The sequence below is a fragment of the Elephas maximus genome, chromosome 21, assembly GCF_024166365.1.
Source record: "Elephas maximus indicus isolate mEleMax1 chromosome 21, mEleMax1 primary haplotype, whole genome shotgun sequence".
NCBI classification, from domain to species: domain Eukaryota; kingdom Metazoa; phylum Chordata; class Mammalia; order Proboscidea; family Elephantidae; genus Elephas; species Elephas maximus.
In genome coordinates this window covers 35,564,572-35,587,738 of record NC_064839.1, presented here as the reverse complement: position 1 = coordinate 35,587,738, position 23,167 = coordinate 35,564,572, and the positions used below count along the sequence as shown (strand labels likewise).

Genomic DNA, 23,167 nt, shown 5'->3' with positions numbered 1-23,167 from the left:
CATACTTGGGATTTGCCAGCCTCTACAACTGTGTGAGCCATTTCCTTGAGATAAATCTCTTTTTCCTCTCTCTCTCTCTCTATATATATACACATGCTTCACTGGTTGAGCTTCTCTAGAGAACCCAGCCTAAGACACATGGCTTGGGTCAGATGCACCTTAGTCCTCACACCTTAGTCCTCAGAGTCACATCTTTGGTTTTCAACACTTTAAAGAGGTCTTTTGCAGGTGATTTGCCCAATGCAACACACTGTATGATTTAATGACTGCTGCTTCCATGTGTGTTGATTGTAGATCCAAGTAAAATGAAATCCTTGACAACTTTAATATTTTTCCTGTTATCATGATGTTGCTTATTGGTCATGTTGAGGTATAACCCATACTGAAGTGGGTTTTGGATAGCTTTTGATGACCATATCTCGTCAGGTGGAAGGTTGCAGAATCACAACGAGGAGGATTATCAGTGGAGAGGTTTTCAACTCTGTCTCTTGCTGCTCACTGTATTCATCCATTTAAATTTTTGCACATATTTGAATCCTGTGCTTTGCTATCTAAGCTGCAGAAAAATGCCTGTACTAACAGTTCTTGTCCCATGGGTCTTACAGGAGCAATATGTATCACCTAGCAATTTGACATGAATAAAGAGAAAAATCTCAACCAACTTTTGTCAGTATATCCAGGTGGTTGTAAATAAACTTACCCAGTATTTCATCCCCAACAAGCAAGAATGGATAATGGCCTGAAGGATGGGTGGAAATATCGATTCTGAGGTAGTAGCTTCTATGTATCAGCTATGAAGTAAGTTTGATAAGACATTAAGCTTTTGAGGTAAAAGTTAAAACTATTCCTGTGAATCAAACATGGGAGTATCATGCCAATTCTATCATGGAATATCTATGTCTCACCCTGAAATTGGCCTAAATATGAACTGTGGAGTTAATGATTACCCTAGTGGTTGTGTGAACTACTTGGCTCCACCGGGCTGCAAGCAGTACACTTGAGGAGGAATTTCCAGAAAGCAGCATGTCCCCTTTGTTCTTTGGTGTTGGGCTGGTAGTTCTGAACCTAGTGGTCTCTGCTAGGAGCCAGAAGACAGAACCCCCAAGTAGCTCCAGGGAACAGCCGGTCTTCCGTGGAGCAGACCGTTATGATTTTGCCATCATGATCCCACCAGGAGGCATGGAATGCTTTTGGCAATTTGCCCACCAGACTGGCTACTTCTATTTCAGCTATGAGGTGGGTAGTTGTGCACTTGCCTTTTTTTGCTTTTGTCAAGTGGGTCAGGTTTTAGACTAAAACAAAGTTTTGGTCTGTATTATGCTGTGATTTCCTACCTACTAATGAAACGGATCTGTAGCTAGATAGAAACTGCCAGTGATGAATAATCATTAATGGGAGCTAAAACATATGGCTTGGCTTCTCCAACTGGGGGCTATGGAAGTGTGCTCTAAGCCCCAGAACAGGATGCTCAGCACAGGGTACCCCTTCTTGAAAAGGTAACGAAATTTACTCATATTTAGAGATGAGAGGGAGCAAATACATTTTCAAACTATTAAAACATGGATGTGGTACAAAGTTGAATGAAATGGTCACATGAACTTTGTAGACTCAGAAATTTCACAGAAAGCTGCTTCAGTTCAAGGAGGAGGGGGAGCGACATCTGTTTTGCTGTCTTTAGGGGTAATTTCAGCAAATTGGAGAACTGCTAGCGCAAGATTTCTCTATTCAATCAAACAATCCTATTTCCTTTAGGAAGGTAAATGTTTTCAAATTACCTGGTTATATTGAAACTCTGGACCCCTGGTGGTTAAGAGCTCAAGGTTAATAGTTCAATCTACCAGCTGCTCCTTGGAAACCCTATGGGGCAGTTCTCTCGGGTGGCTATGAATCAGAATTGACTTGATGGCAACGGGTTTAGTTTTTTGTTGTTGTTGTTATTGAAACTCTAGTACTTGAATCTGCACCACTCAGGGGCCAATCAGCTGTAAAAAGGAACTAGTCAGGTGGAAAAATAGATCATCTTAAATATCCTTTAGCAGTTGAATTTCTGAAATGCCTCAAATGCCAAGTAGTTCTATCCATTTGATCTTACTCCATTGTGCCCAAGGAAGGTGAGATCAATAGTAAAGTTAGGGCTGTTCATTTCCTTTGTTCTTGATCTAAGGAACCTGTTAACTTTCTAGTTTTTGTTTACATAGTAACAGACTATGTTGATCTCATGCTATTCCACCGTAATTTAAAATTCACTTAGAATTTTTTCTTATCTCTGAATTTATATAACAGTAGCTACTAGTCAGCTCCTTGTAGCCTGAGTTCATCAAGACCCAGCTTAGTGACGAGTGTTCATGGAGTGCCTGCTAAAGGCATGGCTGTCAAGCAGCAAATAAGCCCAAGTCTGGGTCACCGCCAGGAAGCTCAACAACCAAGCAAGTTCAGTCAAGAACTCTACAGCCAGAATAATACGTACCAACTGATACACAGCTGCTGTGCAACATTTCTTTCTCAGGAGCATGAGTGCTTTGGCATTTTGGGCAAGACAACTCTTTGTTCCTGCAATATTGTCCCAAACAGCACAGGACATTCCGAATTGCTGCAACCCCATCATTATGACAACTAAAAAGAGCCTCTGTTCAATTCCAAACCCCCTAGAAGGCAGGGGTGGGGAGGGAGGACCACCTCTGATTGAGAACCATTGTGCTGCTGATTATGGGGTGTCAACCTTATCACTTAGGACTTTTCTCCTTCTTTAATGTGTCTTGACAGGTTCAGCGGACACTGGGAATGTCACATGACCGGCACGTTGCTGCCACCGCACATACCCCACGAGGTTTCCTGATAGACACCTCCCAGGATGTTCGGGGTCAGATTAACTTCTACATCCAAGAGACAGGTCTGTTCACATGACCACAGCTATTAGTATAATAATCATAGATTTCTATAAAATTGAGGAAATAATGAGGAAGTACTTAAGTACTTAAAATGTGAAAACCCAGCTCTTTCCATATAGGGATGACAAAATGGAAAATAATTCAGGTTTCAACCCATTAAATGACCAGTTTTCTTGGAGACTGTTGACATCCAAAAACATCCAGTGACAGTCCACTGGCAGTTTGGGATTAAGGTCTCCAGCTGACTAATTATCATGATAACTCCAGGGTCCAGAAGCTCAGTTTTTTTTCATCATCCCCAACTGATCAGACTGGGAAAGTGACCAAAACAGAGAGGTCCATTTATAATACAGAATCTCAACGAATAAATTTATTATGGGGTGGCATTTCTTTCCGGTCATCCGAATACTTGAGTCAGTTACCTAAAGGCAGATTTAGAACAAAAGAAAATGGGTGGTAATGTGAAATATCTGCGCTCTACAACCAAGCACATTTCTCTAGTCACCAGAAGACTCCTACAGCCAGATAGAACCGACCTCCACCTCAAACAGCACCCGCCATGCTTTAACCGCCGTTTTTACTAGTTAACCTAACCAGTTGCCATTGAGTCAATTCTGGCTCATGGCAACCCGGTGTGTGTCAGAGTAGAACTGTGCTCCATAGGGTTCTCAATGGCTGATTTTTCAGAAGTAGATCACCAAGTCTTTCTTCCGAGGCACCTCTGGGTGGACTCAATCCCCTGAACTTTCAGTTACCAGTCAAGAGTGTTAACTGTTTACACCACCCTCGGACTCCTTTACTAGTCAGGAGCACCAAAATAGACAGCATTTCTCAAAAAGGGCACCACTGACACAAGACAATCCTTCACTGCATAGCACAGGATAGTCACCATTACAGGATATTTAGCATCCCTGGCCCTTAAATGCTGGTCATGCCTTCTAATCATTTTGACAATCAAAAATACTGCCACACATTTCTAATCCCAGCACCATGACTCTGACACGCACAGAGGGAGACAACCCCAGTTGAGAACCAGTACTAGTACACACCCCAAAAAATCAACACCCTGTACAAACCACCTTATGGAGAGTTCACTGTAGCAGGAAAATTTCTTTCATTCACAATGCATCAATTTTCTCCCTAATTTCAAGCTCAAGATGGTCGTCCCCAGCTTTAATGGTGTACAATGAGCAGGAAATTAACATCATGCTCTTAATCTCAGCTCAATTTGTTGAGTCTTAATCTTCCAAAAAAGGTGTTACTTAATAAGAAATTGTAGGTTGGAAAAGAGGAAGAAAAGTCTTCTACCTGGTATAGAACTATATTTACCATTTGGTAAAATACTTATGAAAAATGATTATATTTAGTAAAACGAGTTTAGTGTAAGATCGGTGTCTTGCACGTCGAAACTTGGATCTTCGCACTTCCCAAGTGAACAGAAAGTGCTATACTAGCAAATGTGACACTAGAGAAAAGGTATCTCTAGGGGAAACTTAACAAAGGGTGGGAGATCAGATACTTGGTAATGATCTAGGAATCCCTACAGGTTTTTATCAGCTTTGTCTAAGAAACCAGCAAAGCCGCTTTGGTTCTGTACAAGTGTATCTAAACTTTGGAGTCTTCTATGAGGGGCCTGAGATGGACCAGAAAAAGAATGAAAGAAAACAACTGAATGATACCCTGGATGCAATTGAGGTAATTGTTTCATGTGAGAAACATATGCAGAAGCAAATTTTAAATTTGGAGGGATTAAAATGATGGGAGTAATACCACTGGAGTGACTACTCATTTGGGTAGAAACCAAACAGGAAAGGAGATGCTGTCCTTTGTTCTTCTTTGTATATGACAGAAGACAGGGGCCAGTTTATAAAAAAAAAAAAAAAAAAACAACCCATTACCATTGAGTCAATTCATACTCATAGCAACCCTACAGGACAGGGTAGAACTGCCCTATACGGTTTCCAAGGAGCGCCTGGTGGATTCAAACTGCCAACCAGCTGTAGCTCCGAACCACTGCACCACCAGGGTTTCCCAGTTTATCAAAGGGCCTTTAATAATCTTTTATGACTTGAGGCTCTTGAAATCTCTCGTCTCATACCAGGGGTTGGCAAATTAGCTCATAGGCCAGATCTGGCCCACGTGTTTTTTTTTTAATTGAGATACGATTTACGTGCCATAAAATTCACCATTTTAAAGTGTTCAGTTCAGTAGTTTTAAGTATTCTCAAGGTTGTGCAGCCATCACCACTATTACCACCCGCCCCCCAACTCCATAACCATTAGCAGTTACTCTCCATTCCCCTCTCCCTTCAGTCCCTGGCCACAACTTACCTACTTTCTGTCTCTATAGATTTGCCTATTCTAGACATTTTACACAAATGCAATCATATGTGACCCAGTGTCTAGCTTTTTTCATTCAGTATAATGTTTACAAGATTCATTTATATTGTAGCTTGTATCAATATGTCATTCTTTTTATGGTTGGACAGTATTCCATTGTAGGCACATACATTTTGTTTATCCATTCATCTGTTGGACCACGGATAATTCTATGCATATTACTGTGAACAATTCTATCAACATTGGTGTACAAGTATCTGAAGCCCTGCTTTCAAGTTGTGTGGGTATATATGTAGGAGTGGAATTGTTAGGCTATATGGTAATTGCTTAACTTTTTGCAGAATCACCAAACTGTGTTCTATAATGGCTGCATTTTACAATCCCACTAGTAACGTATGACAGTTGCAATATATCCACATCCTTTCCAATGCTTATTAATGTCTTCTTTTTGATTATAGCCATCCTAGTGTGACTTGACAGCACTGGGTCTGGTCTCTGGTCCAGCGTGTATGAAGTAGTATCTCGTTTTGAGTTGTATTTCCTTAGTGTTTGATTTTTTTTTTTTTCCCATATGTTTACTGGCCATTTGTTTATCTCTTTTTGGAGAAATGTCTATGCAATTCTTTGCCTATTTTTAAATTGAGTTATACGTCTCTTTTTGCTGAATTTTAAAGGGTTTTTTATATATCCCAGATACTAGATCCTTGTTAGATTTGTGATTGCAATTATCTTCTCTCATTATATAGGCTGTCTTTTCACTTTCTTGATAGTGTCCTTTGAAACCCAAGTTCACTGCCTGTTTCTGTGAAGAAAGTTTTATTGGAACACAGCCATGCTCATTCACTTACATACTATGGCTGCTTTTGTAATAAAATGGCAGAGCTGAGTAGCAGCAAGGGACCGTATGTATGGCCTGCAAAACCTAAAATATTTACTAGGTGGCAGTTTTAATTAAAGGTTTGCTAGCCCCTGTCTTTTACCACATATAGAGAGGAGCAAAAGATATCACCTGGATGGTGCAATCATGTGCTAAGTACCTACAGAGATTCTGTAGAAAAGCTCTCTAGCTTGAGACCTGAAGCTTTCAGTATAAAAAACATTTTTGTAACTTAAAGTCCAAGTCATTTTTTTCATATACAGCCAAACTAATAATTTATCAATAACTACACAGCCTTATTACATATTATAAAGCCTTGAAAAAAAAAAAAAAATATGAGTAAGTTACTAACTTCCAGATAGGTTAGTGCTTGTGAGCACCCAGATGAGCACAAGGTTGGTTGGGGGACCCTTTTTTTTAAATTTATTTTCTCTCCCAAAGGAGAGTACACAAAAAGTGCAAAACAATATTTTTCACATGTGGCGATACTACAACTTTGCCCGGATGAGGAAAACGGCTGACTTTTTCCTTCTCCAATCAAACTATTACTATGTAAACTGGTGGTCGACAGTCCAGAGCCTTGTTATTGTTCTTTCTGGAATCTTGCAGCTGTATTTCTTGAAGCGTCTCTTCAATGCTCCAGCAACTACAGATACAAAAAAGCCAAGATGCTAAGCTAGGAGCACCCTGGCTCTTTTCTTCTGGGGCAGAAAACGGTCAAATCAGCTTTGTAAAGTTACTGGGAAAAATCAATTTCTCATGGTACAGTTTTACTCTTTTGCTCTCACCTACAAAGACACAATGGCAATAAAAGAAAATGTAAAAAAATTGAGCTTGGCTATTTTTAAGGTATGCTACCATCAAAATACTGTCCATCATATAGCAGTGTTTAGAGATTAACAGAAAAGCTGGAAAGGCTAAAAGGTGAAAAAGTTGGAACAAAATCAAGTCACGGTTTGAACATAAAAACAAGAGTTGATAGAGTGCCCTTTTGCAGTTGAAAAAATGTTGTTATTTCTAGAGATTTCACCTTTAGAATAAAAAATGAGCAGTATATTCATCAAAAAAAAAGTTTTATTTATTTTGGATTTTTGTATGTAAAATTATGAAAATAATTTTGGAAGGTATGGGGAAGAAGGAACTGAATTATATTTCAGGGTCTATCATTAGTGCTTTTTGTCCAAATCAGCTAGATAAGATTCATAAAAGAAATGATGTTTTATGAAGTCAAGGTGATGAAAAAGACACTTCAACTTGAGATCATACCATCCAAGAAAAGAGCAACAAAATAGCTCGCAAAAACCGAGATAGTATAATCAAATTATACTCATCAGACTAGGGTCTTAGGAACAGAAACACTCAGTACACGCAATATGAAAATATTTATTGAACATCTACCACTTGCCAGGCACTGTGCTAGGTGCTTACGATCATGACCTCCAATTTTAAAAACTACATAGGTAGATGATTAAAGCTGTTCTTAAATAAAACATAACAGCTTAGAAAAGCTGAATGACTTGTCCAAGGCTATAGTGATGGTAAGCAATAAAATTAGGGTTTGGATCCAGGTTTTTTTCCACATCACACAGCACTTACTATATACAAAAATAGAATAAATTGCTCTTATTATTTTGCCAAATCTCATCCGTAAAATCCCAACTATGGCCTACTGTTCTGATATGACAATATCTTCCATAATATTAAGAAATAACAGAGAAATCCATCATGATCTTATCATTAGTGTGGAAAGCAAAGTGTTATCACAGATAACAGTAATAAGCTACTCTTGTCCTTAGTTTCAAAGATGAAGAACAAGAAAAGCCCTCTGATTCAAATAAAAAACACATTATTCTATTTAGTCACAAACACAAATATCTAAAACCTCATTTTTGAACCATTTCTGTATAGCAAGAATCCAGCCTGCATTTGCCAATAGAGAGAACATTAAACCAGGAAGTCCCTGAAGAGGTCAAACTGTTGACAAAACTCAACATGACGATGGCACCTACACAGACACAGGAAACAAACCCAGGCCCTTCCACACAGCCACAAGTCCTTGCGATGATTTTAAGTCAACGTCTCTTCGTGTCGCACGTATTCCCCAACGTCTGCTTGATGAAATATCACAATCGCCATGGGGTCTACTTTCCTGCAGTCTTGTGTAGACTTTGCTGCCACCCCAAAACCCTGGGATTCAAAAGAAGAGACACTGATTCACTGAGTCATTCGATAAGCATGTATTGAGGGCTGGGAATAATAAAGATGGGGAAAAAAACAAAACACAGTCCTTGCCTTTGAAGAATTCAAAGTGCACTGAGAATTGAGTCTCTCAGCATACAGTTTGAAAACACATCCTTCTTGCATAAAAAGGTACTCTTTTTTTTTTTAAAACACATAAATACCATCTCTACTCACCAAAGGGATGTCTGCCATGGAGTACACCACAACTCCCTGGTACTGAGAGGTATTTTCAGTAATTCGACCGAGACCAGATTTCAGCACATGGTTCCCATATAAGAAGGACTGTTCTGCTCCAGGTTTTATCCACACTTTATACTACAAGAAAGAGAATTAACCTGTCGTTATTTCCTTGAAACAATTTCAAGCAACAGAGAGAGAGATGAAAGTTTAAGCATAGTAGCAGTACCAGTTGCCATGGAGTCAATTTGGACTCATGGCAACCCCATGTGTGTCAGCATCCTATGTGTGTCAGTGGCTTCACAGGATTTTCAATGACTGACTTTTCAGAAGCAGATGCCAGGTCTTTCTTCTGAGGTGTCTCTGGGTAGGTGAGCAGCTGACAGCATTAACTGTTGGCACAGCCCAGGGACTCCTTAAGCATATTAAAAAAAAATATGCTTCCCTTAAATTGTTCACTCCCTAAACAGAACTGCCAACAGTATCTTCCCTCAACTCTATGAACAACTTCTCTCATGGACCATGTAGCAGCTCTTTCACTGTAGTGCACTACCTTCCTTATCACAGCCACCTATTTGCTTTTCAGTCTTCAGCTGGTCTGCATAGGCTCTCTACCTTGCTGGTGGTAACTAGGACGACGCAGGCACACACCAGTCCAACACCCATAACCCTAGGCCCGCTCAAGCAATGAAAACCTATAAACAGCACCATGTGCTGGTACAGACGTAAGAACTGTCAAGACTCCGTGGGACAGAAACTGCCCAGTAACGTGCATTCTGATGTGGCCCTCATTCATGACTTTCTCTGTCCCCAGAATGGAAACCATCCCACAAACCTTGGCATAGGGCGCAAGGTAATCTAGAGCTGTGATGTGCAACCGGAACTTGTGGGTCTTAGTAAATTTTCCGAAGCAGGTCCCCAGCGACACCAGCTTGTCCCCAGAAATGTTGGCGGCCAGCTTCAAGATCTTCTCACTGAAGGTCCGTAAGGAGAAGAAGGTGTCGGATGAGTGAGGCGTTGCGGGACCCAGGCCCCCACCCCGGTCCATACTACTCGCCCGGCCCCGTCTCACCTCATATAGTACACCCGGTCGTTGTGCAGTCTGAAACAGTACGTGCCGTCGGGTCTGTCAACAAGCAGCTGAAGATTCTCCCCGATGCTGAGGATAGAATAAGGGCGGGAGGCAGCGCCCGCACTGAATTGTCCCGGCACTGCGGCCCCGCCACCCACGCCCCTACCCATCACACACATTCTTCGTTCCCGCGCGCTCTTACTATTTCGCGATCTTCTCGAACATTACACGGGTCTCCTCTTCAGTCAAAGGCCGCATTTTCCCGCTAGGCCAGAACACCTAATCCTCGTGCTCAGTCGCCGGAAGCGATAGTCGGCCGCCAGCCGCTCCCGGCAACCCCAAAGCCTGCCTCTCTAGCCGCTCTTCAGTCGTTCTCCACGCCAGCGCCTCGTAGCCTGGACGACCGCCAGGAAAGAGAAGTCTGTCGGGTAAGGAGCCATAGAGACTGGAAATGAGCACTGTTGTTTCCGGTCCTATATTCGGCGCGAGCGCCGTCTCTAGTTCGGAGGGGAAACAACGCTGCTGCCGGAAAGATGGCGGCCATGGCGACTCTTCCGTCGTCAACTACCGCCTCGGCTGTGGCGACGGCTACAGCAGCAGCTCTCGGGGAGGTGGAAGATGAAGGACTTCTGGCATCGCTCTTCCGGGACCGCTTCCCCGAGGCCCAGTGGCGAGAGCGACCCGATGTGGGCCGCTACCTCCGAGAGTTGAGCGGCTCTGGGTTGGAGAGGCTGCGGCGCGAGCCGGAGCGCCTGGCGGAGGAGCGGGCGCAGCTGCTGCAGCAGACACGCGACTTGGCCTTCGCCAACTACAAGACCTTCATCCGCGGAGCCGAGTGCACCGAGCGCATCCATCGCCTCTTCGGCGACGTGGAGGCGTCGCTCGGCCGTCTGCTCGACCGTTTGCCCAGCTTCCAGCAGAGCTGCAGGTGCGGCGGCCCGGGGCTAAAGGGTCTTATAACGTTTATGATGATAGAAACAGCTGACACTTACAAAGCGCTCTTCTCTGCGCGCTTCATTAATCCATTTAATTCTCACAACAGCCTTTGAGGTAGGTACTGTTATTCCCATTTTATATATGAGGAAGCTGAGAAACAGGTTAGAGACTCATCCAGGGGCACAGCTGCTAAGTTTTGAAGCCAAAGCTGGAACCCAAGAGCGCATCCCTCCCTCATAGGGCTGTTGTGAGCACTAAAGAGAATCCATGCAAAACACTTATCATTGGCATGCAGTTAACATTCTATAAATAGCAGCTTAATAGATATGTGCATATTTATATAAAACAACTTGCACCAGTGGTCATCTGCTCCAAAACTTTTAGTGATAGGAAACTGACAAGGAAACTCTTGCATTTTGGGACAGCAAAATTACCAAAACTCCCTCTTTTGTGCCAAATTCTGCCTTCCTATATCCTCAATCCACTTATTCCTCATTCTGCCTTCTAGCCCTTCATGAAAAAAATTTAATTTTTCTTTTGAGCCTTTGGATATTTGACAGCAGCTTTTGTATCCTGCCATGCTCTAGAACAGATAAGAATTTCATAAAGTAGCTCTCTGCTATTATGGAGGAAAAATGGAGACAGTAGACTGGTGGGAACTAAGATTGAACAGTAGCCTAGAAGATTGAGAGACTGGGAGAACTTGGGGATAAGACATTGACTTCTAACTTTTACGAAACTTCTGCTTTTATGAAAATAATTATAGTAGATATTATTAAAGAACATTTACTCTGTGTCAGGGTCTTTACCTGAATCAGTTTCATCTTCACAGTCTTATAAGGGGTGCTGTTATTTTATCAGTGAAGAAACCGGTTCAGAGAGCTAAGTCCCTTGCCCCAGCTAGTAAGTGGCAGACAGATCTGGGTTCACATCTGTGCTCTGTTGTTTATTAGTTGTGACCTTGTACAAGTTGCTTAACCTCTCTAGCATTAAAGTTTCTTTAAGAGCAATAGCACTTACTGCATAGGTTTGGTATGAGGATTAAATAGATAAACCATTCAGCCCAGTACTCAATTCTTATTAGATGGTAGGAAACCAATTGTAACTAAGGTTTGGGTGTAGAGCAATGTGGGACCAACATTCTCCTGATTGGTACTAGGAACTTTGTGAAAGAGGCTGAAGAGATCAGCTCTAACCGCCGGATGAACACCCTGACTCTGAACCGGCACACAGAGATCCTAGAAATCCTGGAGATTCCTCAGCTCATGGATACTTGTGTCCGAAACAGCTATTACGAAGAGGCCCTGGAGCTTGCAGCCTATGTACGCCGACTGGAAAGAAAATACTCCTCCATTCCTGTCATCCAGGTAGCCAATTTGCCCAGACAGGATTCAAACTGATGTTCTCACAGCTAGTATTTCTGTGGTTGTCACTGAACTTTTAGGCAGAAACCATAAGGAAACATGTTTCATATCGGTTTCTAAAAGCCAGGCAGGTTTGAACATAAAACATTTATTAATTCAACTAATACGTATCAATCATGTACCGAGTACTAATCTAGGCACTACGGATATAGTGTGAACAAAACAGGGGAGGCCCTGGTTCTCTCATGAAGCTTGCATTCTCATGGGAAGTCTGATAATTGACAAGTGAATAAATTGTATTATCATTTGAGGTAGTGATAAGTGTTTGGGGGAAAAAAAAACCAGGGAAGGGAGTAGAGGGAGACTGGGGTGTGTTACATTCGGTAGAGTAGTCAGGAAAGGTCTTTCTGGAGAGGTGACATTTAACTGAGACCAAAGTGATAAGGAGGAGCCAGCCACATTAAGATCTGGGGAGGGAGCAAACCAGGAAGTGGGAAGAACAAGTACCGCAGGCCGAGGTGAGGAGTAGGCATGTTTAGAGGATACAGACACAGCGAGTGGAACTGGATTATAGTGAGCACGGGAAGACCATTTGGAAGCATATGGAGCTGCAGAGCCAGACCAGGTGAATGGTTGAACTTTATTGATTACAATGGGAAGTCATTGGAGCGTTCTAAGCATTTAAGTAAGTGAGTGGCCCAACCAGATCTTTGTTGGTGAGCCTGGAAGCATCACTTTTAGGAAACCTACTTCCTATGTCAGGAAACCAGTGGAAGTGGTAGTCTGCAGTGTTCAGGGTTAGTGGAATGTGTTCCAGGGAGTGTTTTCACCAGCGTGGTATAACTTAACCCCCTGTGTTGTCAGGGCATTGTGAACGAAGTGCGCCAGTCCATGCAGCTGATGCTGAGCCAGCTGATTCAACAGCTGAGGACCAACATCCAGCTCCCCGCCTGCCTCCGTGTCATTGGCTACCTGCGGCGCATGGATGTCTTCACAGAGGCTGAGCTAAGGGTGAAGTTTCTTCAGGCGCGAGATGCTTGGCTGCGTTCCATCCTGACTGCCATCCCCAATGATGATCCCTATTTTCACATCACAAAAACCATTGAGGCCTGCCGAGTCCACCTCTTCGATATCATCACCCAGTACCGTGCCATCTTCTCAGATGAGGACCCACTGCTGCTCCCTGCCATGGGGGAGCACACTGTGAATGAGAGTGCCATCTTCCATGGCTGGGTGCTACAGAAAGTCTCACAGTTCCTGCAGGTGCTAGAGGCCGACCTTCACCGGGGGGTAGGCGGCCGGCTGGACTCCCTGCTAGGCCAGTGCATGTACTTTGGGCTTTCCTTCAGTCGAGTAGGGGCTGATTTCCGGGGCCAGTTGGCTCCTGTTTTCCAGCGGGTGGCCATCAGCACCTTCCAAAGAGCCATTCAGGAAGCTGTGGAGAAGTTCCAGGATGAAATGAACTCTTACACTCTCATCTTGATTCCAGCCATCCTGGGCAGCAGTAACATTCCTGCTGCCATGCCGGTGGCTCAGCCGGGGACACTGCAGCCACCCATGGTGCTGTTGGACTTTCCACCCCTTGCCTGCTTCCTCAACAATATTCTGGTTGCCTTCAATGACTTGCGCCTCTGCTGCCCCATGGCCCTGGCGCAGGATGTGACTAGGGCGCTGGAGGATGCTCTTGCCAAGGTGAGTACATTCTGTTGGCTTTCCACTGCTCTGGCCTTGTTTGGTAATAGGTGACCAGAATTTAGTAATAAACCAGCCCATATGATAGTTGTGCTTGCTGATTTGGAGAAGTTTAGCATAATTTCACAGGTTTTTCGGAGAAACTCTGACTAGTCCCTCCTTCGTGGAACCTAGAACAATCCTGTAGAAATGATTCAGTAATATAGTAGAGTTTTTTTTTTTTTTTTGCCTGCATAACAATTTACTACAGAGTTAGTGGCTTAAGACATCATACGTTTATTATCTCAGTTTCTGTGGGTCAGGAGTCCAGGCACAGCATAGTTGGGTCCTCTCCTCAGGCTCTCACAAAGTTGCAGGCAAGTGGCGGCCCATCTGGAGTTCAGGGTCCTCTTTTAAGCTCATTCAGGTTATTGGCAGGATTCATTTCCTTGCAGTTGTAGGAATGAGGCCCTCAGGTCCCAGAGGCCACCGTGCTCCATAGGCAGTTCACAGCATGGCTGTTGGCTTCATCAAGGCCAGCTAGAGAAAGCCTCTCCTGCTTGAGTCTCTTTCAAGGAAAGCCTGGACCCACTTTTAAAGGCTCATCTGATTAAGTCACCCCATTCTTTTGATTAGGGACTTGCGAAGGACTTTAATTATATTTGCAAAATCTTTTACCTTTGTAATATTCTGTTGGTTAGAAGCAAGTCACGGGGTCTACCCGCACTCAAGCGGAGGGAATTATGCAAAGGTGTGGATACCAGGGGGACAGTAATCATGAAGACCACCTCAGAATTCTTCTTACCGCAAGTAATGATAATATCTTAGTATGGAGCACGGTTTTTACACATTCTAAACCTTTAGCTATTAAGATGCTTCTTAAAATTGATGGCATCAGTTGCTGTCAGCCAGGTGGCATTTGTGACATGACCTTACTCAGTAGAAACCTCTTCTAGTTTTGCTTCATTGGCATGGATCCATCCCATTCTGGTCTGTTCCTGATAGGAGTCGAGAACCATATATTCTTTGTTTAATTTCATGACACTCCTCCGCTGGAATCGGAAACTACACCAGTAATGGAATAACATGGGTGAAGTGGTGGATTTTAGGAGCTTCACCATAATTCTGAGATTAAACAAAAATAGGTAATAGAACGCACTTTTTAGAACCGTTTTCTTCATGACAACTTGAAGGCTGCACATTTCTGCTTGGTTTCATATACTGCCTGTGATGGTACACTGTTGCAGGTGACTGATATGTCCTCTTTCAGGCAACCAAGGTAATCCTGGCCTTCCATCGCGCTGAGGAGGCTGCCTTCACCAGTGGGGAGCAAGAGCTGTTTGTCCAGTTCTGCACTGTCTTCCTGGAAGACCTTGTTCCTTACTTAAATCGATGTCTCCAAGTGCTTTTCCCACCAGCTCAGGTAGCACAGACTTTAGGTAAGAGAAAGGAAAAACATCTTTTTAAACTGCTTTATTGAGCTATAATTCACATACTAAGTAATTCACCTGTTTTAAGTGTCCTTTTTTTAGTAAATGTGCAGAGGTATATGGTAATTATCACAATCCAATTGTAGAACATGTCCATCACCCCAAAAAGAGCCCTCATTTTCATTTGAAGACATTCCTCATTCCCATCCTCAGCCCCAAGCAAGCAATACTCTACTTTCTAGCTCTTTAGAGATTTGCCTTTTCTGGAAATTTTATATCAACGAACTCATACAATAAGTGGTCTTTTTTGTCTGGCTAAGTGGAAGAAGCCGGCCATAAAATGAATGAATGATTTCATTTATATAAGATATCCAGAGAAGGGGTTTTTAACCTATTATTCCCAATTTGCCTGAACTTCCCTGTGCCCACTCTCCTGCCTGTGGTGGGAGTGGGGAAGTGGTGGACGGCACAGCTTTCCAAATGGCAGTGGGTCCGTGATCACGTTACCGAAGGGTGGCTGCTCTCTGCTTTCCCCCAGCTTTCCCCTTGGGCTCTGTTACTGAGAGGCCCATTGCTCACTGAGGTTCTCTTAGCTCTTATTTGATCTGCGCTATACTGTGCTGTCCCAGAGTACCTTCATAGTCTCCCTTTACAGTATAGCTGCCTGCCCCATATCACAAAAATGGCTTTTGCTGTATTTAAGTAATTGTGTGTGTTACCGCCTCTCTTTTTTTCCTGTGACATCTGTATTAAATTTTATTAATACATATTCGTTTTCATTTCACTTTCTCTTCTATGTGTCCCAGGCATTCCACCCACTCAGCTCTCCAAGTATGGCAACCTTGGGCATGTGAACATCAGTGTCATCCAGAAGCCTCTTGCCTTTATCCTACCAAAGAGAGAGGCGGTGTTCTCTCTAGATGAAAAGGAATTAGTGCCTGAACTCACAGCCGCAGCCCCAGCCCCAGAACTTTCTGTGGAAGAACCAAGCCTGGAATCTATCCCTCCAGTTTCTCCTGAGGGTGGGCCGGCGGATGCTGAATCAGTGCTGCAGCCGGGGGAGCCGCTGCCAGAGGAGCTACTGCGGGGGGAGGCATTGGAGGCAGATCTACCTAGCGTGAGGACTTAACAGGTGTTCTCCGCTCCCAGAATTGGGCCCGGCGCCTAGTGCCTCGGCGACCAGGGGCTCTACATGTGGCCTCTGGTGAGAGGAGAGTTGTTGGCAGTTTGGAGGTAGGGAGACCTCGCCTAGGAATGCACAGGACAGCAGAGGGCTGTTTCCGCTGGTATTCAAGAGAAGAAAATTAAAGGGGGGCGTCCTGGTTATCCATGGCATATAAGTGATTATACAACTAAAAAATGGGATTAAATAATAAAGCTGATTGTCACTGGGTGGCGGCACGTTCTGTCTTCTGGGCGGAGCCGGGGCTTCCCGGAAGGAGCGGGGAGCTACGTTTCCCGGCGTCCCTGCCAGCGGAAGCGATCGTCTGTGGGCCGGGGAGGGAGGTGTAGGTTGCCGGGTTCCTGTTCGCGGCTCGCGATGAGCCGGCTGTGGGGCAGGCTGCTGCTGGGGACGCTGCGGGCGCCTTGTAGCGCGGTGCTCGGCCTGCCGTGGCGAGGGGACGCGGGGGCCGGCGCCGGCCGGACCTGCAGCTCCACACCAGCCCCGCACGGCCTCGAGGGCCCGGCGCGCGCGCGCTCTTACTGGCGCTACTTGAGGCGGCTGGTTCGGGGTCCGCCAGAGCAGCCGTACGCTCACGTGTGCCAAGTCGGGGACCCAGCTCTGCGCACTGCGGCCGCCCCGGTGGAGCCGGCGCAGCTAGCGGGGCCCGAGCTGCAGCGGCTGGTGGAGCGGCTGGTGCAGGTGATGCGGCGCCGGCACTGCGTGGGGCTGAGCGCGCCGCAGCTCGGGGTGCCGCTGCAGGTGCTGGCTCTAGAGTTCCCCGAAGCGCTCCTCCGCGCCTACGCGCCGCGCGTGCGCGAGGCCCGCCAGATGGAGCCCTTCCCCCTGCGCGTGTTCGTGAACCCCAGTCTGCGAGTGTTGGATAGCCGCTTGGTCACCTTCCCTGAGGGCTGCGAGAGCGTCTCCGGCTTCCTGGCCTGTGTGCCCCGCTTCCAAGGCGTGCAGATCTCAGGTGCGGGGGCCCTGGGGCACCTCCCATCTCGTCAGCTCTTAGTTTCCACAAAGCTTAAGTTAAAACTCATCAGCTGGGTCTCCTGGCATCAACAAAGAACGGGTTCGGGAGTGAACCGGCCTCAGGACTGACAGATCGTGCTGGGGCACTAGCCTTCCCTGAGAGCACAGCCAGCTCCAGTGAGGGATGTGGAGTGGGGGCTGCGAGGGTGTCCTTGTTCCGTTGTTATCTCGTACTCCGTCCTTTGCTTTATGCTGCCAGAAAATACCGAGACCCCCTCCCCCCGCTGCAAGTCCAAGGGGGAGCCAGACGGGGCACGGAATGATTCCGAGCACCACAAATATGAAAGGCGCCAGACTGACGCAGCCGACGGAGAGAGAGAGAGAGAGAGGAATTTCTGCTGACGCATAGTTAACCCTCATTTTGAAATTTGGGTGAGGAGAGGGAGGCGCAACTTGGAGATTGCCCCAGGGCGCTCGAATGGGGAGGGGTGCAATTTAAAGATTGCCCTTGAGCACTGCTACCTTCCCTGCACTCTCGCACGCTGCCTCTGTCTTCTCTCTCACACACTGACCTGCTGGGGTTGAAGAAGTGAGACCAGCTTTGCCCAGCCCAGGAAGCTTTTGTGGAATGTAGTTCTTTGCTGGGGTTGGGATGATTTCTCGAGCAATCCAGTTGGTCCAAGGTCAGAAAGTCGACTTTATTTTATAGTGGTGGTGGTGGTAGTTGCTGTCGATTTGGACTTAGGAGGACCTCATGTGCGCATAGTAGAATGGCTCCATAAGGTTTTCAAGGCCTGTTACCTTTTGGAAGCAGATCGCCAGTTATGTCTTCCAGGGTGCCTTTGGGTGGGTTTCAACCACCAACCTTTTGGCTAGTGTACTGTTTTTAGGAATTGAAAGTAAACAGCAATACTTCAGAAGGGAGGAGTGTTCAAAGTGGAAGCATTTTAGGCAGACAGTTTCTCATCTCTCAGCCCCATGGTGAACCAGCAACCTAATCAGAGGTGAGAACCAGGCTGGATACTTGGTAATTCAACCTGAGGTGTCTTTTCTAGGAAGAATAGGGCTGCTGTCTACGTTCCCTTTCTGATGTTGCTCTTGTGAATAGAATGGGTGGTTTGGGGAATAGGGTAAGGAAGTTAAGAGTGTTGCGATTGGGCATGTCCTCACCAAGGCCGTCACTCCCTTTGCAGGACTGGACCCAAGAGGAGAGCAGGTGGTGTGGCAGGCGAGCGGGTGGGCGGCCCGCATCATCCAGCATGAGATGGACCACTTGCAGGGGTGCCTGTTCATTGACAAAATGGACAGCAGGACCTTTACAAATATCCATTGGATGGAGGTGAATGACTAAAGCTTTCCTGCTGCATAAGGATTCTGAAAACCAGGACACACACACTTTGGCTTTGAGCTAGGGATGTTACTTGGCATCAACTTGGTATTGGCTTGGATCCGACAGGAAACAATGGACTGCCAGGGATGCCAAGACCAGTTGCAGGAAGATATTAGAAATGTTTGCCTGAAATCAGCTGTGGACACAATATTGCCTTTAACTTGAGAATAAAAACAAACCCCCTGAAGCAGTGGACTTTTCCTGACAATTTTATATGGAGAGAAGTGAGGGCAAGTAAATAACCATTCTCAGTAGAAATGACTTCCTAAGACCCGTGTCATCTATTCCCAAAGCCAAGATGTTATAATAACATAGTCCCAGAATATCTGTTGGAAATCCTTGTTTAAAAAATGCAGATAAGGCTGTTGACCATCTTCACCAAGTTCTTATTTTTACAAAGGGTTTGTATGTATGTGTCTAACCAATAGAGTCTATGGTTTGCCTTGGACACCAGCTTTCTTGTGGAAGTAAACACGGGACAGTGTTAATGTAAAGAAGTACCCACACATTTTAACAGGTTCAAATGTAGTTTAGGTCTCCACCTTTCTCCTTCCACTTTTAACAGACTTGGGGAAGATGTTTCTGCTCAGTTTTCTTGGGCAGCTAGTACCAGGCTCATTCACTGGGTAGAGGCCATGGAGCAGGGCTGGGGGTGGGTTGATAGTTGAGAGGGAGCAAGAAGCCTCTTCCTTAGTCATAATTACGATAGAAACAGGATGCAGAACTTGTCCTTCTTTGTCACAATTAATTTGGAAAAATAGCATCTGGCTGACCAGAGTAAGGAACTGGAGCTTTGTGAAGAGGTGAAGACACTTCAGTTTTTTTTTTTTGTTGTCTTACCTCATTTTTATGTCCTGAGGAGTTTTGTGATGTGAACCTTTACCAAACAAAGTCCTCAAGATCAATGTAGACATGCAGCAAGTCCAGAAAGTTGTCTAGAGAAAATGTGTTTTAAACAGCAGTTTATTAAACAAACCCAGGCAAGACCTACTCTCCCCTAAGGCTTTCTCTAAACAGGTCAACTCCGGGGACTTGGGCCAAGCAAAGTAAACTGATTCTGTGCATTAAAGCTTCAGAAAGGAATCATGACCAAGCACTGCCCCAAGTGAGTTTAGACTCAGACTTTGGGGAATTTTGTAGAAAGTTTTACTTTATAATGAAAACATGGATCTTTACAAAAATCAGAATTCACTGAGCCTCCTTTTATTTGGATAATGTTCCCATGTTCCTGCAGAGTGGCACTGGGACATTCTATTGCTTCCATATAGTGTTCTAACAGCCCTTAGTAACATCTTTGTGACACAGATCAGTAGCATTTGCCCCCAGCTTCCTGACAGGGAGGCCTAAGGGTAAGTGACTGCTCAGAGTGGTATGTGGAGGAAGCCTGTTGTTAGGTGCCTTCAAGTCAATTCTGATTCCTAGCGACCCCGTGTAGAACAACGAAACACTGCCCAGTCCTGCACCATCCTCACAATTGTTATTACACCTGAGTCCATTGTTGCAGCCACTGTGTCACATCCATCCCGTTGAGGGTCTTCCTTTTTTGCTGACCCCCTATTTTACGAAGCATGATGTCCTTCACCAGGGACTGGTCCCTCCTGATAACATGTCCAAAGTACATGAGACTAAGTCTTGCCATCCTTGCTTCTAAGGAGCATTCTGGCTGTACTTCTTCCAAGGCAGACTTTTTAGTTCTTCTGGCTGTCTATGGTATATTCAGTATTCTTCGCCAACACCATAATTCAAAGGCATCGATTCTTCTTACATCTTCGTTTTCATTGTCCAGCTTTCATGTGCATATGAGGCAATTTGAAATCAACATGGCTTAGGTCAGGTGCACCTTAGTCCTTACAGTGATATCCTTGCTTTTTAACATTTTGAGGTCTTTTGAGTAGACCTGCCCAATGCAACGTGTCACTTGATTTCTTGACTGCTGCTTCCATGGGTGTTGATTATGGATCCAAGTAAAATTAAATCCTTGACTGCTTCAATCTTTTCTTCTTTTATCCTGATGTTGCTTATTGGTCCAGTTGTAAGGATCTTTTTCTCTATGTTGAGCTGCAATCCATACTGAAGGCTGTGGTCTCTGATAATCATCAGTAAGTGCTTCAAGTCTTCTTCACTTTCAGCAAGCAAGGTTGTGTCATCTGAATATCACAGGCTGTTAATGAGTCTTTCTCCAATCCTGATGCCACGTTATTCTTCATATAGCCCAGCTTCTCGGATTATTTGCTCAGTGTACAGATTTTAATAAAAATAAAGCATGGCAAAAGGATACAACCCTGACACACACCTTTCCTGATTTTAAACCATGTGGTATCCCTTTGTTTTCTTCAAGCGACTGCCTCTTGGTTTATGCACTGGTTCCTCATGAGTACAATTAAGTATTCTGGAATTCCCATTCTTCATAATGTTATCCATAATTTGTTATGATCCACACAATCAAATGCCTTTGCAGTCAATAAAACACAGGTAAAATTCCTCTTGGTCTTCTCTGCTTTCAGCCATCTGACATCAGCAGTGATATCCCTCATTCCATGTCCTTTTCTGAATCCAGCTTGAATTTCTGGCAATTCCCCATCACTGTGTACTGCTGCAACTACTTTTGAATGATCTTCAGCAAATCTTTACTTGTGTGTAATACTAATATTGTTCAATAATTTCCACATTCTCTTGGTTCTTTGGAATGGGCACAAATATGGATTTTTCCAAGTCAGTTGCCAGGTATCTGTCTTCCAAATTTCTTGGCACAGATGAGTGAGTGCTTCCAGTGCTGCATCCGTTTGTTGAAACATCTCAATTGGTATTACGTCAGTTCCCGAAGCCTTGTTTTTTGCCAGTGCCTTCAGTGTGGCTTGGACTTCTTCCTTCAGTACCATCGATTCTTGATCATATGCTACCTCCTGAAATGGTTGAATGTCAACCAATTCTTTTTGCTACAGTGACTCTGTGTGTTCCTTCCGTCTTCTTTTGATGATTCCAGCGTCGTCTAATATTTTCTCTGTAGATTCCTTCACTACTGCAACTCAAGGCTTGAATTTTTTTCTTCAGTTCTTTCAGCTTGAGAAATGGCGAGCGTGTCCTTCCCTTTTGGTTTTCTAACTCTAGGTCTTTGCACATTTCATTATAATACTTTGTCTTCTCAAGCTGCCCTTTGAAATCTTCTGTTCAGCTCTCTTACCTCATCGTTTTTTCTGTTCTTTTTAGTTACTCTATGTTCAAGAGCAAGTTTCAGTTTCTTCTGACATCCATTTTGGTCTTTTATTTCTTTCCTGTCTTTTTAATGACCTTTTACTTTCTTGATGTATGATATCCTTGATGTCATTCCACAACTTGTCTGGTCTTTGGTCATTAGTGTTCAATGAGTCAAATCTATTCTTGAGGTGGTCTCTAAATTCAGGTGGAATATACTCAAGGCCATACTTTGGCTCTTGTGGACTTGTGCTAGTTTTCTTCTGCTTCAGCTTGAACTTGCATAAGAGCAATTGATTGTCTATTCCACGGTCGGCCCCTGGTCTTGTTCTGACAGATGATACTGAGCTTTTCCCTCATCTCTTTCCATAGATGTAGTCAATTTGATTTCTGTATATTCCATCTGGGAAGGTCCACGTGTATAGTCGGTGTTTATGTTGTTGAAAAAAGGTTTTTACAATGAAGAAGTCATTGGTCTTGCAAAATTCTATCATGTGCTCTCCGGCGTCGTTTCTGTCACTAAGGCCATATTTTCCAACTACTGTTCCTTGTTTCCAATCACCAGTAATTATCAGTGCATCTTGATTGCATGTGTGATCAAATTCAGACTGCAAAAGTTGGTAAAAATCTTCAATTTCCTCATCTTTGGTGTTAGTGGTTGATATATAAATTTGGGTAACAGTGGTATTAAGTGGTCTTTGTAGGCATATAGATATTATCCTATCACTGACTGCATTGTACTTCAGGGTCGATCTTGAAATATTCTTTTTGATGATGAATGCAACGAGCCAGTCCTCTTCAATTTGTCATTCCCAGCATAGTAGACCATATGATTGTCTGATTCAAAATGGCCAATACCAGTCCATTTCAGGTCACTAATGCCTAGGATATTGATGTTTATGCATTCCATTTTATTTTTGAGGACCTCCAGTTTCCCTAGATTCATACTTCGTACATTCCATGTTCTGATTATTAATGGATGTTTGTAGCTGTTTCTTCTCATTTTCAGTGTGCTACAAATGAAGGTCCCGGAAATTTGACTCCATCCATGTCATTGAGGTCGACTCCACTTTGAGGAGGCAGCTCTACCCCAGTCATATTTTGAACACCTTCCAACCAGAGGGGATCATCTTCAGACACTACATCAGACAGTATTCCACTGCTATTCATAAGGTTTTCACTGGCTCATTTTTTCAGAAGTAGGCCGCTAGGTCCTTCTTTCTAGTCTGTCTTACAGTCTGGAAGCTCAGCTGAAACCTGTCTACCATGGGTGACCCTGCTGGTATTTGAAATACTGGTGGCATAGCTTCTAGCATCACAACAACACACAAGCCATCACAGTACGCCAAACTCACAGACGTGTAGGAGGAGGAAGCCTAAGACTGTCTATGTTGCTTACAAAGTATGAGACTGACTATTGTAACCAGATTCGCATAGGAAGGATTTGATCGAC

General features: G+C 44.3%; 3 protein-coding genes across 5 annotated transcripts; 2 read left to right on the top strand and 1 right to left on the bottom strand.

Moving 5' to 3' along the window:
* The first annotated feature begins 1,010 nt into the window (after nt 1-1,010).
* On the top strand, nt 1,011-6,917 carry TMED6 (transmembrane p24 trafficking protein 6). The gene is made up of 4 exons (XM_049864215.1): nt 1,011-1,236; nt 2,764-2,890; nt 4,435-4,583; nt 6,546-6,917. Exons 1-4 carry the CDS (start codon nt 1,024-1,026, stop codon nt 6,777-6,779), a joined length of 723 nt encoding a protein of 240 aa, XP_049720172.1. The 5' UTR covers nt 1,011-1,023; the 3' UTR covers nt 6,780-6,917.
* A 292-nt stretch (nt 6,918-7,209) lies between these two features.
* On the bottom strand, nt 7,210-9,990 carry NIP7 (nucleolar pre-rRNA processing protein NIP7). Of its 2 annotated transcripts, XM_049864217.1 has the most exons (5): nt 9,797-9,987; nt 9,595-9,681; nt 9,358-9,496; nt 8,520-8,660; nt 7,212-8,291 (listed from the first exon to the last, which is right to left on the bottom strand). In XM_049864217.1, exons 1-5 carry the CDS (start codon nt 9,850-9,852, stop codon nt 8,172-8,174), a joined length of 543 nt encoding a protein of 180 aa, XP_049720174.1. In that variant the 5' UTR covers nt 9,853-9,987; the 3' UTR covers nt 7,212-8,171. The 2 variants fall into 2 exon arrangements, with proteins under 2 accessions (XP_049720173.1, XP_049720174.1); XM_049864216.1 differs by having other exon boundaries at nt 7,210-8,291; nt 9,595-9,990.
* Nucleotides 9,991-10,090: 100 nt separating this feature from the next.
* On the top strand, nt 10,091-19,108 carry COG8 (component of oligomeric golgi complex 8). 2 transcript variants are annotated; one of them, XM_049864212.1, is made up of 6 exons: nt 10,091-10,522; nt 11,690-11,897; nt 12,759-13,586; nt 14,836-15,004; nt 15,802-15,984; nt 18,326-19,108. In XM_049864212.1, the coding sequence occupies exons 1-6, from the start codon at nt 10,128-10,130 to the stop codon at nt 18,481-18,483; spliced, it is 1,941 nt and encodes a 646-aa protein (XP_049720169.1). In that variant the 5' UTR covers nt 10,091-10,127; the 3' UTR covers nt 18,484-19,108. The 2 variants fall into 2 exon arrangements, with proteins under 2 accessions (XP_049720169.1, XP_049720168.1); XM_049864211.1 differs by lacking the exon at nt 18,326-19,108 and having other exon boundaries at nt 15,802-16,412.
* The last annotated feature ends 4,059 nt before the right edge of the window (nt 19,109-23,167 follow it).